Source organism: Protomyctophum bolini (genome assembly GCF_963924005.1).
Source record: "Protomyctophum bolini genome assembly, chromosome: 4".
NCBI classification, from domain to species: domain Eukaryota; kingdom Metazoa; phylum Chordata; class Actinopteri; order Myctophiformes; family Myctophidae; genus Protomyctophum; species Protomyctophum bolini.
In genome coordinates this window covers 41,986,749-42,003,521 of record NC_137865.1, presented here as the reverse complement: position 1 = coordinate 42,003,521, position 16,773 = coordinate 41,986,749, and the positions used below count along the sequence as shown (strand labels likewise).

Here is a 16,773-nt window from a genome sequence, read left to right as displayed (position 1 = left end):
GTGCGTGCGTGTTAATTTCTATGCACCGAGTGACCTCAGTAGGCCTACATATAGAAATTGATTTATTGGCGATTCTGACTTTCAATAGGCTACATACATTTAGTTTTGATTGTATTGTTCCACTTTGTGCTTTAGCAATGTTGTAAACGTATGTTTTGTCATTAACAGAGGGAGTTCAACAAACCACTGCAACCCAGATTCGGCTCAAACGAGGGATTCAATTAACTCCGCTCCTATATGCCACTAAAATGTGGAATGCCCTACCAACAGCCATAAGACATGTGAATGGCCCCTCTAAATTAATTTATCCCCATACTGTAGGCCTATATGATGATTTCCTGTTTTGTGTATAGTGTATATGTGTACATCTCTAAATGTTCTGATGGAATGAAAAAGGTGTCTGTTGTAAACAATTACTGCTTAATCATGGTTCGTCCACAAAGTAACAATTTTGTATTGACTTCTGCTTTCGTTTGAAATGTACCCATTCTGCATACTGTGAAATTTAAAAAATGCAGTCAATCACATTGAAGTGTGTGTGTGTGTGTGTGTGTGTGTGTGTGTGTGTGTGTGTGTGTGTGTGTGTGTGTGTGTGTGTGCGTAAGTGCGTGCGCGTGCGTGTCATTAGTCATGGTCAAAGTCAAAGACAGTAGAAGGGGACACTATACACACACACTCAGCAGTCTAGGAGGCACTCACTGTAACAATGTCTGTTCCAACTTCCGCTGCCCACTTGCAGTTGCAACATTAAAAATGATCATAATTAAGCCTAAATAATGATACAAAATGCAATGCCAGTGAGTCTTACAAGTTAAAACAAATGTGACATGGCATGATGATGTCACTGACTGACTGTACACTGTACTGTACACTAGTCTATACACTGTCTGTGTACAGTAAAAAGCTGCTCAAACAGTAATCACTCTTTGTTCGTCCGAGCAGAACAGACACGCCCTCCTGTTCGGTGAGTGGCCGTGATGAGTTTTATCGGCCGCTCCACGCGTTTCTATTGGTCAGGAGAAGGACAGCTATCAACAGCGGAAGTACCTTTGTACAATTGAATGAAGAACTACACGGGACCTCCGAGTCCGAAGTGAAAGAAAGTCTGACTCCTTTGGTGGCTTTGGTTGGGGTTTCCTTGGTTTTTGTTGCCTCATGTGTTTCTGACACCGACTTCCAGATAAACTCTTCATATTTTCCCTTTCACCGGGAGTGAAACGGAGTCTAAATCAAAGGCGAACATGGAGATAGAGAGAGAAGTGAAGAAGGTAAGTGTTCCGTTTGTCCCAGATAACACGACGGGATGGGTAACGCCCTGCAGAAGGTCCTGCAGAGACAGACAGACAGACAGGTGGCGATACAAGCTGTACCTTCAAGATTCAATGATCACTTTTCAGTGACTCGATCTTGTACACACAGATTCCTGTCATGTTAAAAGTAAACACTGTTATGGTTACAGACAGTTAAGTTGTGCTAGTCAGTGCTACTAGTGCTACTCTTGGGTCTTGTTCTCTTTTGCATAATAATTGCCTCCCCCTGATTGATTGATTGAAGTATTAATATTAACAGAATTACAGTACATTTCAAGCACAACTCAATACAAAAACTGGACGACCCAATAAAGCATTACACTTGTTTACAAGAGTGTCCACCTTTTTCAATTCATCACCCTCTCTTCTAACATGATGATTACTAATTTACTATCTGTAAAATACAAAAGACTGACTGTCTGGAATGTTACTTAAAACTTTTAAAAGTATTAGCTGTGATGTCTGTCAGTCTGTCTGATCTCACAGAAGAAAGAATATATCCCACGTGGGTTTACAAGCTATTGCCTGGAAGTGGGTGGAAGGGAAGGGATGTGTATGACCATAAATATTGACAAGCATGGATGACCCAGACAGGCTGGGGTCTGTCAGCTGTGTAGTTAATCCAGACAGGCTTGCAATCGTCTGTCTCCAATCTCCATTGTCCTCTCCATCTTTAGGAAGTCTCCTGTCTGTGACCACTGACCAGAACAGCCATAACCACTTCCCTCTCTCTGACTGTCATTATTATAGAAATACAGATTATAGAATACATTTGCCAGCTGTAAAATGTTGTCTTCTTTGGACTGTGTGTTTTGGTTTTATGCTCTACAAGGAAGCATAAAGCATATAAATTGTGAGGGCAGCATTATTCTGGGCGTTTGCAATTACCACTAGCTGAATTGTTCTAAAATGTTCTAATCTAAAATACACCCTAGAATGGCTGTGATATTGCATACCTAACCTTACATACACAGGCAAAACACCTGGGCAGGCATAGGAGCGATCTATGGTGTATTTGAAATATATGTATGTAATAATGATCACAGCCAATCTAGGGCTACATCTTGGCATACATACAAAATAGCTGCTGAATTTACATACAGTTATTTTATGTATTTATAGCAGCATTACACAAGTCGGATCATAGCAAAAAGGGAGCTTTGTAGGCCATCATCACGTGGTCACATCTCTGACTCATGTTTAATGGTATCACATTGTATAATCAGTGACTACTGCGCTACTAACTCCCAGCCTATCTACTCTCACAGAGTGGCTCTTGGAAAATGACTCTTGGGATGTGAAATGTATGCAAACGCCTCTTTAGTAGATTGTTGTCATCAAGACTGATTACACTGCCTGCATAGTTTAGTCATAGCAAACAGTCACTGAAGTCAACATCAGCTCCTAAATGTAGGAAGGAGGAAGGAGTCTACTAAAAGAGAACATGCAGCCTAAAATGTCCATTTGTCTTTTGTGTGACTGTCTGTGTGTGCCAGCCAAGATTGAAGACTGCTTCTGGCAGTCCTCGAATTCCAAGATAGGGGTTGTTTGTTGTTCACATAGATTAGTTTAGGTCATTGGCTCTGTTTAACTATTTCATACTCGAACAAATCAAATACAATATGTAGATAGATAGGGAATGCTTTTCTGAACAAATAAGTTTTGAGAAGAGATTTAAAGGATGCAATGGTATAGATGGATGGATGGATGGATACAATATTCAGTCCAGTACTTGTATTTTCAGTCCCTAAACGTCTTTCTAGTTATCATAGTATTTTTTTGGTTTTAGGAGTGCATAATGGTAAAATAACTATTCACTATTATTATGAAACCTGTCAACTGTCTGTAAGCCTAATTGGTGGATGTTTTTAAGGTTGGTCTAAAATGTTAAAGCAGAAAATGTCTCCATTCCTCAGCAGTGAGTTCTTTTATTATACATCCATGGCGTGATGAGTGAGTGTAGTTTGGGCCAAAAGGCCTCTCTCCTTCACAACAGGACGGCGCGGTTGGGAGGCTTCAGGGGGCTCAATATCATGGAATAACTGACCATATATGGTCACAGACAGCCGTGACGACTTGAGACGGACAGCAGTGGTGTTTGACACGGAAGTCAGACAAAAGGATGCAGATGTGAGGCCAGGGGCACCCTGGGTTCAAGTTCAGAATTTATATAAAGGATTAAGACTTGCTTGGAAAGAAAGCAATCCTTAGATGGTGGTGTATATTTTCTGTGGTTGAAGGAAGAATCTGGCTCGAAGGTTATTGTTTTTTTTTTAATCAAGAAATAGCAGTCTATATAATGTTTAAAAAAAACATGAAAATCTTTCATGTTTATTCAACTTTGAGCTCCTGTAATAAATCTTATGGCGCCTTTCCCGACTTGTGGCAACACTTATTTCTTCGCCAAAGCATTTGCCAACATCACATTAAATCTCTGAAGCAGTCCAAACAAAGCCCTGATAGCTAATATCTTTGATCTGCTTCATTTTCAGATGACCCTGGGGCATGACTTTGGTGCTGGGGCAGCATGTTTGAAATGCAAGGACAAATGCGAGGGCTTCGAGTTGCATTTCTGGAGGTTTGTACAAATTCTATTTCATAAGGTTTCGCAGGTTTGAAATAAATCTGTGCACAGGTGCAGGTCCATATAGGATAATGTAAATATACTATAAGGCTATGGTCATTCCTGTAGCAGGCCTAGGTTTGAATCCGACCCAATGTCATCCCACCTCTGTCTGTCTGTCTGTCTGTCTGTCTCAATCTCTCTCTGTTACCATCACCAATAAAACAATCTTCAATAATTATTTGATCACTACAGTGTGACCAGAATGATACGACATGCCATGGTGTTTGATATCGCTCAGTCTTCTCTAGTATTAGGGCCGATTCATACTCCTGTTTCGGCGCTGTAGTGCCGAAATGATTTCGGCTCGTCAGAAATTTTCAGTAGCACCGAAGAGCCGACTTTAGGACGGTACCCGTCCCCCCGAACCTCAAATGACGTCAAATTGTAGGCTCTACAGAGCCGAACCGACTTTTATTCGGCTCTAAAATAGGAGTATGAATCGGCCCTTAGCCATACTATGAATTTACTGTCTGACTGCAAGGTCATTGAGAATCTGACCACACACTTGCTGTACATGAGTTACACAGGGCTCTTTTGAGTGTGTGAGTTCCCAAACATTCCAATGCTAAAGATTATTTTAAAAGTGTCAGCGTTATCTTTTGAAAGGTGTTGCTATAATTAGTGAATATCATTATCACCACATGACGTTGTCGGCGCCTAAATATTATACATACAGTTGACGCAGGGTGTAAACAACCTCACAACGTTTATATAACTAGTAACAGTGCTTCTTGTGTATGCCTGACACTTGTGATTCCATTCGTGCCAGAGCACGTCTAGGCTAGCGGTTCGACTGCAAGTAATGACATAGTTTTCTCAGGAGATGCAAGGCGAGTGTTGGTGCCAGGACTTGTTAAAAAAAAGTGCAAACGTTTGCATTTATTGTGAAGGAAGGGGCTTTTAATACAGTTCAACCATTTGACAAAAATCACACCCATGTGAACTGAGTGGTGCAACTCCGTGTAGGGGTCCCCGGGAGGTCCCCGGAACTTATAGACCCACAGGAACGTGCCCAGGGTGGCTGACACATTTCTATGGCTCACAAGAAAATATCCCTGTATTTTAGTTTTCTACATTTTGTTTTTAAAGGAGCATTCAGTGATTTGGAAAACCCCCCGGTCTGCCCCGGTAACATGTGCACACGCACACACTACAGTGGGGGGGGGGGACACGCAACAGGCCAACAGCACGCACACCAAGGCCCGCCCCTGCTTGATCATGTTTGGCGGAAGGCCCCTCTCTATCCTGATTGGATGAAGGCTGGGCCACCTAGCCAAAAACGAAACCTACGTTTATCACAACAAAACAAAAAAATAAGTGATACCGGTATTTGAATTAAGTGAAATCACTGAATATTTTTTTCCTGTTTTTCTTTCAAAAGGATTTCATGGATACAAAATATTTTTATATAAGTTTTGGGTCCCGGGCAAATGTCTAATTTCTCTTCTTTGGTCTCGAGTCTACAGTATCTGCCACCTGCACATAAAGGTGGATTTTCCTGCTTTGCACAATAAAGTAATATTGAAGCGAATTATCGTTCCCTCCTCCTCCCCCTCCTCCTCCTCCTCCTCCCTCCCCCTCCCCCCCCCCCCTCCTCCTCCTCTTCCTCCTCCTCCCACAGAAAGATCTGCCGGAACTGCAAGTGTGGCCTGGCGGAGCATGACGTCCAGATGATCTCGGAGGAGAACCGGAGGGTGGGGAAGCTCTTCGAGGACACCAAGTACACGGGCCTCATCGCCAAGCTCAAGACGGACGGACTCAAGGGCGGCTACAAGGGCAACATGGTCACCATCAGCCTCAGTGGGCCTTCCACGGCGTACGTGGTGCCACCCAGTGGCTCCGCCGCTGTCGTGCCACCACCCGGTGCCACTGCCGGATCTGTTCGGCCTGGTGGTGCCGCTGCTGGTTCTGGACAGCCTGGTGGTGTCGGTTCGGGACAGCCTGGTGCTGCCGGTTCTGGACAGCCTGGTGCTGCTGGTTCTGGACAGCCTGGTGGTGCCGCTGGTGGCGCCGGTTCTGTACATCCTGGTGTTGGCCCTGGTGTTGCCGGTTCTGTACATCCTGGCGGTGCCGCTGCCGGGTCCGTTCAGCAGCGGGTCAGTGCGTGGTCGGTGCCAGCCAGCACCCATCATGCCCAGGCCCAGCCGATGCCAGCCGGCGTGGCTGCGGTCAAGGCTAGCACGGTGCCAATGACCGTCAGCAGCACCGCAGCAGCCAATGTGGTGCCAGTCAAGAAAGATGTGCCCATGCACTCTGTGACATACGAATGGGCGCCCCCAGTCGCCAACACCAACAAGTACATGGTAAGATTATTAAGTTATTATATTATTAAAAAGGCACAATGTCAGCACAATCATCACACAGACATTTCTGAATTTTGTCATTATCAGTGTCCCTTAGTTTAAACAAAAAAATCTAAGAAAACATAAATCTGTGAGTACGGTTGTTCTGGAATCTTTTGGAGAGCACTTATAACAGTTAAACAATATAATGAGACAGACACAATTCACAAGTATTAGAATCTTGTATTCAAATACGGAGCTAGCAATGAAGCGTTGCAATGGAACACCATGTACTGACTCACCACAACTTAGTCAGACTTCAGCTTAAATACATTCCTACCCCCCTCAAGGAGTAGGTGGGTCTTAACAGATGAGACAATGGGAAGACCCTTCTCTCCGTCCACAAGTCACAGGTCAAATGTCAGTAAAGACAGAAAACGGCTTCTCATAGTTTAGTTTCCCATGAGTGATTTGATCTCCTTAAATGTATAACTTAGTGTATTCCACATTTCCTCGACACGGTCCCCTCTGAAACACCAGCTTTGATTAGACAGAAGTTGTGATATGTGATGACAGCTGCTTCAGTCAGTCTCCTCACTAAAGAGATCATCCCTAATGGACTTGAATGTCTCTCACAAGTTGAGGAATCTTAAGAACTACCCTGTATCTGTCTCTGTTTAGTCTATTTCAGTATCTCTAGCTTCCTGTTATAGCTTCTCTCTTTCCACATTCTCCCCATGTGTTTTTCCAATCCATTCACTTTTCACTCACTCACTCTTTGTTTACTTTACCCTCATCACTTTTCTTCTCCACACACCTAACTTATCTCCAACTCCAGTGGTGGAAAGTAACTAAGTACATGTACTCTAGTATTGTACTTACAAACTTCCAATACTTTTAACCCATTTTGGGCAGGAATCCCTTTTGGTGTTTTAAACATTATGTTATAATTTAGCTATTGAAAAATAGCAGACCTACAAGCTCGTAGCGCGCCACTTGGTGGCGCGCTATGAACTCGTAGGTCTGTTATTTTTGGGGAAAAAAGCTTGTAGGTCTGTTATTTTTGAAAAATCGTGAAAATATTTATTTCAGAAAACTGGAGGATTTAGAAGATTTTTTTTAATTATTATTTTAAGGTCAATTGAGTACTTTTTCCACCACTGCTTTAATATCTGCTTCTCCGTCTCCTTCCCCTGCCTCCAACCAGGCGGTGTGCTACATGGAGCTGCTCCCGCCTGAGAAGCGGCCCGTGGCCGGGTCGGAGGGCGCGGCGTACCGCCGCCAGCAGATGGCCTGCCAGCTGCCGGAGCACGACCAGGACCCGTCCAAGTGCCACGAGCTGAGCCCCGCCGAGGTCAAGCAGATGGAGCAGTACGTCCGCAAGTACAAGGACGAAGCCCTCGGCATGGGAGACATCATGCTGCCCAGGGAGATGTTCCTGGCTAGGGCTGGGGTTGTAGGGCAGGGAGGTGTTGGAGCTGGGCCTGGAGGTGTTGGAGCTGGGCCTGGAGGTGTTGGAGCTGGGCCTGGAGGTGTTGGAGCTGGGCCAGGAGGTGTTGGAGCTGGGCCAGGAGGGCCTGGGTCAGGTACGAGACCCGGTGTGGGAGTTGGAGGAGGACCCGGAGCCATGAAGGCAGGAGGAGGGGTGGGGGCAGGTGTTGGAGGGGCTGCCCCTGGAGGTGTGGGTACCGTGCCCGGTACCGGTGGTGGTGTTGGTGGTTATGGACCGGGAATAGGATCTGCTGGAAGTGGTGTTGGAGCGGGCTCCGGGCCTGGGGCTGGTGTTGGAGCGGGCTACGGGCCTGGGGCTGGTGTTGGAGCGGGCTCCGGGCCTGGGGCTGGTGTTGGAGCGGGCTACGGGCCTGGGGCTGGTGTTGGAGGTGATGGAGCGGGCAATGGGGCTGGTGTTGGAGTGGGCTACGGGCCTGGGGCTGGTGTTGGAGCGGGCTACAGGCCTGGGGCTGGTGTTGGAGCGGGCTATGGTCCTGGGGCTGGTGTTGGAGCGGGCTATGGTCCTGGGGCTGGTGTTGGAGCGGGCTATGGTCCTGGGGCTGGTGTTGGAGCAGGCTATGGTCCTGGGGCTGGTGTTGGAGCGGGCTACGTGCCTGGGGTTGGTGGTGTGGGTACTGGTGCGGGCTATGGACAAGATGCCGGGCGTGCTGGGGTTGTGGGCTATGGACAAGATCCTGGGGTTGCGGGCTATGGACAAGAGATTGGGCCAAGAGACCTGGGCACTGCTGCTACTGCTGGAGCCATGGGCATCCCTGGAGCTCCACAAGCTGGACTGCCTCATCAGGCATTTGTAAGTATAAAGCCTATGGCCAATGGCACACCTAATATCTATCTATATATTAATTCACAGACCCTGTAATCCTGTATATGTCTGTCTAACCCCAGCATAACTCTGAAACTGTCCGACCAAACTACCTCAAATTTGGCACGTGTGTCCCATATGACCCGGTCGCAGCGGCAATTCGGTGCATGTTCTCATATTGCGACTGCACAGATCCACTGAGTATCAAGAGAGACGGTAAGGAAGTGTCCTTGTAGAGTAGACGGTGTGCAGCGTCACCATCTGAAACTAGGCTCTTCATCGACCTCAAAGAAGACAGTCTGAACAAAGACACTACTGTACACAGAAGTCTGTTAAACAGAAATTCACTGTGTATATTGTGCCTACATAATCACTTACCTGCCATCCCTGTTTTGGGTTTGTCATTATAGGCAAAAACATTAAAAGAATTTACCAAATTCTTTTTTAAATTATTATTATTAAAATATTGAAAATAGCAGATCTACAGTACAAGCTCACAACGTTGTGAAGATCAAAGTATATACAAAGAAAGTATATAGTGCTTAAGTGGTTAACATTTCTCTGTGATGTCGTTTATTTGCTAAATCTGATGAAAAATATTTTATTTTCTTTTGTTTTTACTGGTGGGTTTTTTTTTAATGGTGGAAATAAATAATGTTAACTCAAGCAAATAGATTTTATCAAGCACCAGTGAGGTTAATAATGATGTTGTTCCTATACTGAACACAAGGTGGACCCAAAGGGCTAAATCATGAGTCGGTGGGTCTTGCTTGCCCTTCTAGAGCAGGGCATGTTATGACGTTAACTCTGCATAGTGAATGATGGTTTGAGTTTGAATTCATGCTGAACTGTGACTCATAACTGGAAAAAAATTGTTTTCTTCTTTTGAAAGTGATTTATTGTGCTCAGCTGCCCTGAAGTTCCAGTCATACCATATGCAGTTGGTTAGTCTAGCTACAGGGAAGACCTGGTCTGATTTATTCAAATTACATCGTCTTTATGTAACTCTGTTCTGATTTTAATTTTGATGAAAGAATAGACGGGCGTTGCGCAAGAGTGTTGGGGTTATATCGAGATCCTCACTCTTAATCAAATTTGATGGCTGGCAATCATTTTCTCTGCCTCAGTTATTCTGTTGTATTTAATTTAACCGCACCCTCATGTTATTCCCCTTTCTAGCCTTTACTCTTTTAACCTCTCGTTCGCAACCAGCTAAACATGAATATGTTATTAGGGTCATTCACTCAAGCTAAATATTTGGTCCTCTTCCAGACGCATACACACACCTACATACCTTTCAGTCTATCAGCAGTTGTGTCACTGTAACAACAAAGCTGAAATCTTATCTGCACGACAATAAATCGTATAGAGTGAAACATCACGATCATGACAGTCCTACTGTATATGCAACTCGTCATCAATTACCTAATCAATTAATTAGGTATTTAGCAGACGCTCTTAATCCAGAGTGAGTTACAGTAAACAAGAACAACACATGGTACTACATCAAATACATGCAGGGAATAGTCATCAAGGAGCAAGCTTGATGGCGTTGTGCTGAAAATAGCAGATATACAAAATCACAACACGTCGCAGTGCGACGCGTTGTGAGCTTGTAGATCAGCTGTTTTCAGCATGCAACCAAGCATATATTGTACAATGACTTGTCTTTTAGTTCTCTTGTCCACTAGTCCCTTCTAAAATTTTAGCCTATTTTTTGAGTTGACGAACATTTTTCGTCATAGTTTTACTCGACAATATCAACACTGCTATCATCTTGTCTTGTCTTCTCCCTCTAGTCGTGCAACCACTGTCAGCAGCCCATGCGGCAGGGTGACCCGGCAGTGTATGCGGAGAGGGCGGGCTACGATAAGATGTGGCACCCCGCCTGCTTCGTCTGCTGCAAGTGCAGCGAGCTGCTGGTGGACATGATCTACTTCTGGAAGAAAGGCAAGCTGTACTGCGGACGCCACTACGGCGACAGCGAGAAGCCCCGCTGTGGAGGCTGCGACGAGGTGAGAGACGGCGGTTCGAGGAGGTGGCCACTGTACTGTGTTTGGTTGGATTTAGTGACTGATGCGGGAGTGGATTTTCACTCCTTTCCCATCCCACTCTCCCACAGAAGAAATCCCTTCCCTTCCAGTCCCAATCCCAGGCCAGAGTAAAACAAAATCCCATCCCATGCCATGCCATCCCACTCCTGGTAGAATGACACCCTCTCCCACTCAAAATGATTCCCACTCCTGTTGTATTTATTTATTAACGCCTTTATTTAAGCGCCAGTACTTTAGGGGGGCGGTAGCAGGGTGTATGGCGGTCGACGAATTTATTAAGCCACCGAGAGGCTAAAAGCGGGGAAATGTACTGCCAGACGCGCTGCATGCCAAGGACTCACTTCTCCAGTGTACTGCGTTTTATTCATTTATTAAAGGTAAAGTTCTCAATCCTGGTGACGGATTTCAGTCCTGAGGATTTCATAGGGGTCATTTAATGAGATCAGTGCAGATTTGCAAAAAAAAAAATTCAGTCTTGGGATTTTGTTTGGCTTTAAGGCCTGCGGTAGCTGACCAGTGCCAGACATTTTTAACCAAACGGCTACAATGGCCAACAATTAGTTCCGGTTCAAACTCCAGTAAACATCCGCTAGTTTTTTCACGAGACAGCAGCAGAGGTGAATCGTCCGGGCGATCGTAGTTTTTGGCATATCTAAGTCAAATTAAAGTCCTGAATATCGCATTTTGAGCAGATTATGAGCCATAATGCAAGTAAAGACGGCGTGCATGGCACCAGGAACAGTTAATCTGTCTTTCCCGCTCCTGCATGCTCCTAAAACCTTGTCCCTATTTTGAGATAATTTGGACCGCAAACAAAGAGCAGTGTTGGGGAGTATTAAGCTACATGTAGCTGAGCTACGTAGCTTAGCTACATTTTGCTGTAGCTTGTGGTATTTTAGCTACATTCATATTGGTGTACCTCGTCAAGTAGCTCAGCTACTTTTTGGGTCATTTTTTGTAGCTTAGCTACTCAAGTTACAAGCTACAATTTTGGGTCTCCCAGAGGGGAGGAGGGGTCTCCCAGAGGGGAGCAGGGGTCTCCCAGACGGGAGGAGGGGTCTCCCAGAGGGGAGCAGGGTGGGGGGGGTCTCCCAGAGGAGAGCAGGGTGAGGAGGGGTCTCCCAGAGGGGAGCAGGGTGAGGAGGGGTCTCCCAGAGGAGAGCAGGGTGAGGAGGGGTCTCCCAAAGGGGAGCAGGGTGTGAGGGGTCTCCCAGAGGGGAGCAGGGTGGGAGGGGTCTCCCAGACGGGAGGAGGGGTCTCCCAGAGGGGAGCAGGGTGAGGAGGGGTCTCCCAGAGGGGAGCAGGGTGGGAGGGGTCTCCCAGAGGGGAGCAGGGGTCTCCCAGAGGGGAGGAGGGGTCTCCCGCATGTACATTCTCAATTTAACGCTGAAAAATAAAAAGTAGCTGAGCTACTTTTCCTATGTAGCTGTAGCTTTACAAGCTACATTTCTCCAGGGGTAGCTATGTAGCTTGATCAAGCTACTGCCATGGTGAGCTACTTGTAGCTTTACAAGCTACGCTTTCAAAGTAACTTCCCCAACACTGACAAAGAGGTAGTGTCAATATTGGTAAAAGCCCAGGTAAGCCCAGTCATTTTTACATTTCATTGGTCTTCCTGTGCAGTTGAGGCTGCAGAGGTGGCAATGTTTACTCATGATACTTGAAAGCACTGTTATAAAAGTTTCCACCAAATGGCCTGTTTTTATGTCATGTCATGACATTGTACTAGACCCTCTTTTCTTTTGCGTGTGTCCACAGCTGATCTTCAGTAATGAGTACACCCAGGCGGAGGAGCAGAACTGGCATCTGAAGCACTTCTGCTGTTATGACTGTGACCTTATCCTGGCCGGGGAGACGTATGTCATGGAGAAAGACAAACCTGTCTGCACACCCTGTTATATGAAGAGCCATGCTGTGGTAAGGGCCAGAAAGTGTGTGTGTGTGTGTGTGTGTGTGTGTGTGTGTGTGTGCGTGTGCGTGTGCGTGTGTGTGTGTGTGTGTGTGTGTGTGTGTGTGTGTGTGTGTGTGTGTGTGTGTGTGTGTGTGTGTGTGTGTGTGCGTGTGCGTGTGCACATGTGCCTGCTTGTGTAAGAGATGAGTGTTGGCTGACAGTGACCACCATACTCGCCATGTGTTTACACAATTATTACACTTAATCCCTACAGAGCAACTGTGCTAATGGACCTTCATGTTCACACGCATGCCATAGCCTTTCATAGTTTCAATGCCAAATCAATACAAACTTGAATGAAAATAGCAGTGGAGTTGGCACTAACTCTGTAAATTTACCGTGTCTTACTCTTGACGGAGAGAAATAACTATAACATATCTGTTTACTGTGTCAAAAAATAGTATTATAGTAATACTTGGAACTGTAGTTATTCCTGTACAGCTTGCTCAAACCAATATTGCACAATGTATAGTGTATCCATATACATGGTTCTTAATGCAGACACTAAGCTACCTCACATGACTGCTACATGATGAATCCCTCTCATGGGGCCTTTTCTCCGTTATCTTATTCAATCAATCAATCAACTTTATTTTTTCAGACTCGGGGTCCAATAAAAAACAGACAACATAAAACATTACATACAGAGAAGAAACACTCCTAACCCATAAAAAAAAATCTAATTTACAATAAACATTCATACCAGTGCTTCCAAAAAGCAGACCGGTACCTAGTGCTACTGAAGCTGGGGTTACATAGCAGCATAATGAGCCAAATGGAACCATAAAGGTCCATTTGGTTTAATTTTACGCTCCCAAGGGTTAAATTATTGTTAAACATCTGGCATTACTTAATTTACAAGAAGTCTACACAATTAGAGATTGTAGAAGAATTGTTATGTTGATTTGATCAACATTTGCCTCTTATCTCTCCTATATATGGTACCAACATTAATACAATCGAACGACAGCACCATGTTCTTTCGTTTTGGGTCTGAGAGGCTGAATCTCATCAAATGGGTGGTCTACTCTGTGGCTCAAATGCCAAATAAATAATGGACCATCTTGATATGAAAAGGGTTGAAAGCCACTGTATTATAATGTCCTTTCCCCTCTTCCAGAAATGCACGGCCTGTAACAACCCCGTGGAGCCCGAGGCCCAGCGCGTGTCCTACGGGGACCACCACTGGCACGCCGAGCCGCAGTGCTTCCAGTGCTCCTGCTGCTCAAAGTGTCTCATCGGACAGCGCTTCATGGCCATGCAGGCCTTCCTCTTCTGCTCCGTGGAGTGCAAGAAGCAGACCATGTCTTAGAGATGAGCCTAGTATGTTGTTAACCTGTCCTCCAGAGAACAGCGGGACCATGAACGTGTGTGTGTGTGTGTGTGTGTGTGTGTGTGTGTGTGTGTGTGTGTGTGTGTGAGAGAGAATCAGTCTTTGTCTTCATACAACTGATTATAAAAGCCTAATTTATACTCTTCAGAATAACATTGCCTAAAATTATTAATCTTCAAGCGTGTCAGCGTAAAGTTATTTTAGACAAGTGACATCGTTGTACTTAAGCTTAAACTTCAGTTCAGACATTTCTTTGTTTTGGTCATAGGGGGATTTTCTCAGACTACTATGTGACTAGGGTTAAATCTTTAATCATCAGCTGGGAAAACTAAAAGTAATAATGACTCTGAAAATAAACTGCCCGCTGGTGTCTTATGAGAAACACGTCTTCTCTTACTAATACAAGCGCTGTTTTTGTAATACTTATTTTTTGGTATTTCTTGTATTACACTGTTTTATTTGTGGATCGTCAAACCTCAGTCTGTACTATTTACGCTAGCCTTTACTCACTGAACCAACTCTTATTGTGCAAATTTATAATGACAAAAAAGCACACAACGTGTCATGAGCTTATACTGTACGGTAGATGTGCTATTTTAAAATGTAGTTTAAATCTTAGAACATCATTTGTGATGACATGCTCAAACTAGGGATGCCACCTAGAAGTGATTAATGGATTTCCCATAGACTGCATTTACTGATATTACTAGCAATATTTGTGTTACTCGCTCTGCAGAGACCAAGTTAAGCAAGCAATTAAAATGGAACTGTTGAACCAAGTTTATCTTATATACTGTAGCAATAAGAGCCAGTAGTATTGTATTGCCAAGTTGCCTATCTTACAACTGTACAACTCTTTGTTTCATTTCCCCTATCACTGTTTGTGTTTTCGTGCCATTTTGTTTCCATTCAATGAAATAAATTGCACTTTACTGTTTTTTCTATATAAATATTTTGTTTTTTGCATCATGTATTCGTTTTGTCTTTCTTCAGATGTAAGAACTCTGAGCCAACTCCAGATGTCTCCTTGTTCAAACAAAAAATCACAGCTCATTGACAATAAACCAGCAAGCACAGCCATGCCCCCACTTAGCCCTGGTCCAGTGCTTACAGCGCTGTAAGCGCTGTGCTGTGTTAGCTGGGCTGACGTGACAGGGAAACGTACTAGTAGCTCAATGTTCCCTTATGGAAAACCCACCTCAGAACCTCTTGTATTTTCACCCACAGTGGAAATGAAGCACAATTCAAGGAAGCCTCTAATATCTCGGAGGAACCTCAATTGTCTCGAATGGCAGCTGGCCCAAAGTAATGCTGTCGTTTTCCCTGTGTTTAAGAGCTGCAATTCCAGAGCGTTTTGTGTGTGTGTGTGTGTGTGAATAAAACAAAACTGATATATGTATACATAGTAAAGTACGGTTGTGTTGTGACCTCCGTTACTATACCACTGAGGAAATGGACTGCAAGCCAAACATTCAAACACTTAAGTACAGTATGTTAATGTAGGGTATTCGCAGTAGATTCTGCACAATGCACATTCTATAAATCATTGCTGGTTGTTTCCCCACTGTAAATCCCTCATTGCTGCTTTATTAGCTGATAATGTATAGCCTATTATATGCCACTGGTTCTATATATCTGATGAATTGCATGTGGGAGAAATCCCAGGAGTAGGACATACATCTTCCTACTTGCAGCTTTAAGCCTCACCTCGTCTTAAGGCCTGCTCTGCCTAGATAACCGCAGCCTCACCTTTCAGACCTCTCCATCTCTACATCTCCATTCAATTAAGCCTGGAAGCCACCGCCCACCGCTGAATGGGTTGGGTTTGGAATCATCTCTCCTTCCTTCCTTTGATGTCAGAGTGCTGTTGGAATTTGCATTGTGCTAAAGTTTCATATTGGTGTGTGTGTGTGTGTGTGTGTGTGTGTGTGTGTGTGTGTGTGTGTGTGTGTGTGTGTGTGTGTGTGTGTGTGTGTGTGTCTGTTTGCATGTATTTGGTTTCACGTTGGAATTTGCATTGTGCTGTAGTTTCCACAAGCAAGTCTGCCAGATAAGCACACCACACCCACGCACACACATACACGCATGCATGCACACACACACACACACACACACACACACACACACACACACACACACACACACACACACACACACACACACACACACACACACATGCACACACACACACACACACACACACACACACACACACACACACACACACATCTACTACTTTTACCACCAGCACCAGCATGGCATTTTCATAGGCAGACTGGCGCTTGTTTTGCCTCAGCTCCATGCTGACCCAGGTAGATGGAGCTGAGCTGATTTGCTGGTGGTTTGTCTCCAAGCAGCCAACCAGGGCCAGATGAGGTGTTAATTGCCCTTGCTAAAAGGTGTACTTGCATAATCATCACAATAATGGAAAGTCTATCTCACTGTGTATGGGTTGTGCTGAGAGCAGACTGCCAGGCGGGCCTGCCTGCATGAATTAATCCCGATCTTGAACACATTAATGTGTCAAATATGGACTTACTTACATAAGTGGTGAGTGAGTCATGCAAAGCAAGATGGATGTTAAATTGAGATCAGATTATTGCTAAGCATTTGTTTTAAAGATGTTTTGCCATAGTATGATTTCTGCCCCTAGCTGCTGTAGATGGGAATGGATGGATGGACCACAACTCCAAGCACCTTGCCTCCTCTCCTCTATTGGCACCACAAGACACAAATTATGACTTTTGGTCAAGAACTATTTCCGGGTCACGGCTGGAGGAGGGAGGAAGTGGCGTTCTTATTTAGCTCAATGGCTGATAAGAATCTGAATTTGGCCCTACACTATTTTCCACCATTTTGCATTTTCATCAAAACTGTTTAATCTGGTCCTACAGATTTTTAAC

The 16,773-nt window shown here is 44.8% G+C and overlaps 1 protein-coding gene across 1 annotated transcript; it reads left to right on the top strand.

Moving 5' to 3' along the window:
* Positions 1 to 1,067: 1,067 nt before the first annotated feature.
* On the top strand, positions 1,068 to 14,815 carry tes (testis derived transcript (3 LIM domains)). Its single transcript, XM_080761264.1, has 8 exons — positions 1,068 to 1,268; positions 3,803 to 3,888; positions 5,558 to 5,856; positions 6,055 to 6,239; positions 7,426 to 8,520; positions 10,332 to 10,547; positions 12,345 to 12,503; positions 13,658 to 14,815. Exons 1-8 carry the CDS (start codon positions 1,242 to 1,244, stop codon positions 13,847 to 13,849), a joined length of 2,259 nt encoding a protein of 752 aa, XP_080617390.1. The 5' UTR covers positions 1,068 to 1,241; the 3' UTR covers positions 13,850 to 14,815.
* Positions 14,816 to 16,773: the final 1,958 nt, after the last annotated feature.

What these genes read in the sequence shown, in the direction of transcription:
- tes (XM_080761264.1), top strand. Translation starts at nt 1,242, where the DNA reads ATGGAGATAGAGAGAGAAGTGAAGAAG. An exon ending in TTCGAGTTGCATTTCTGGAG is followed by an intron (nt 3,889 to 5,557) that starts GTTTGTACAAAT and finishes CTCCTCCCACAG; the next exon opens with AAAGATCTGCCGGAACTGCA. An exon ending in CCAACACCAACAAGTACATG is followed by an intron (nt 6,240 to 7,425) that starts GTAAGATTATTA and finishes GCCTCCAACCAG; the next exon opens with GCGGTGTGCTACATGGAGCT.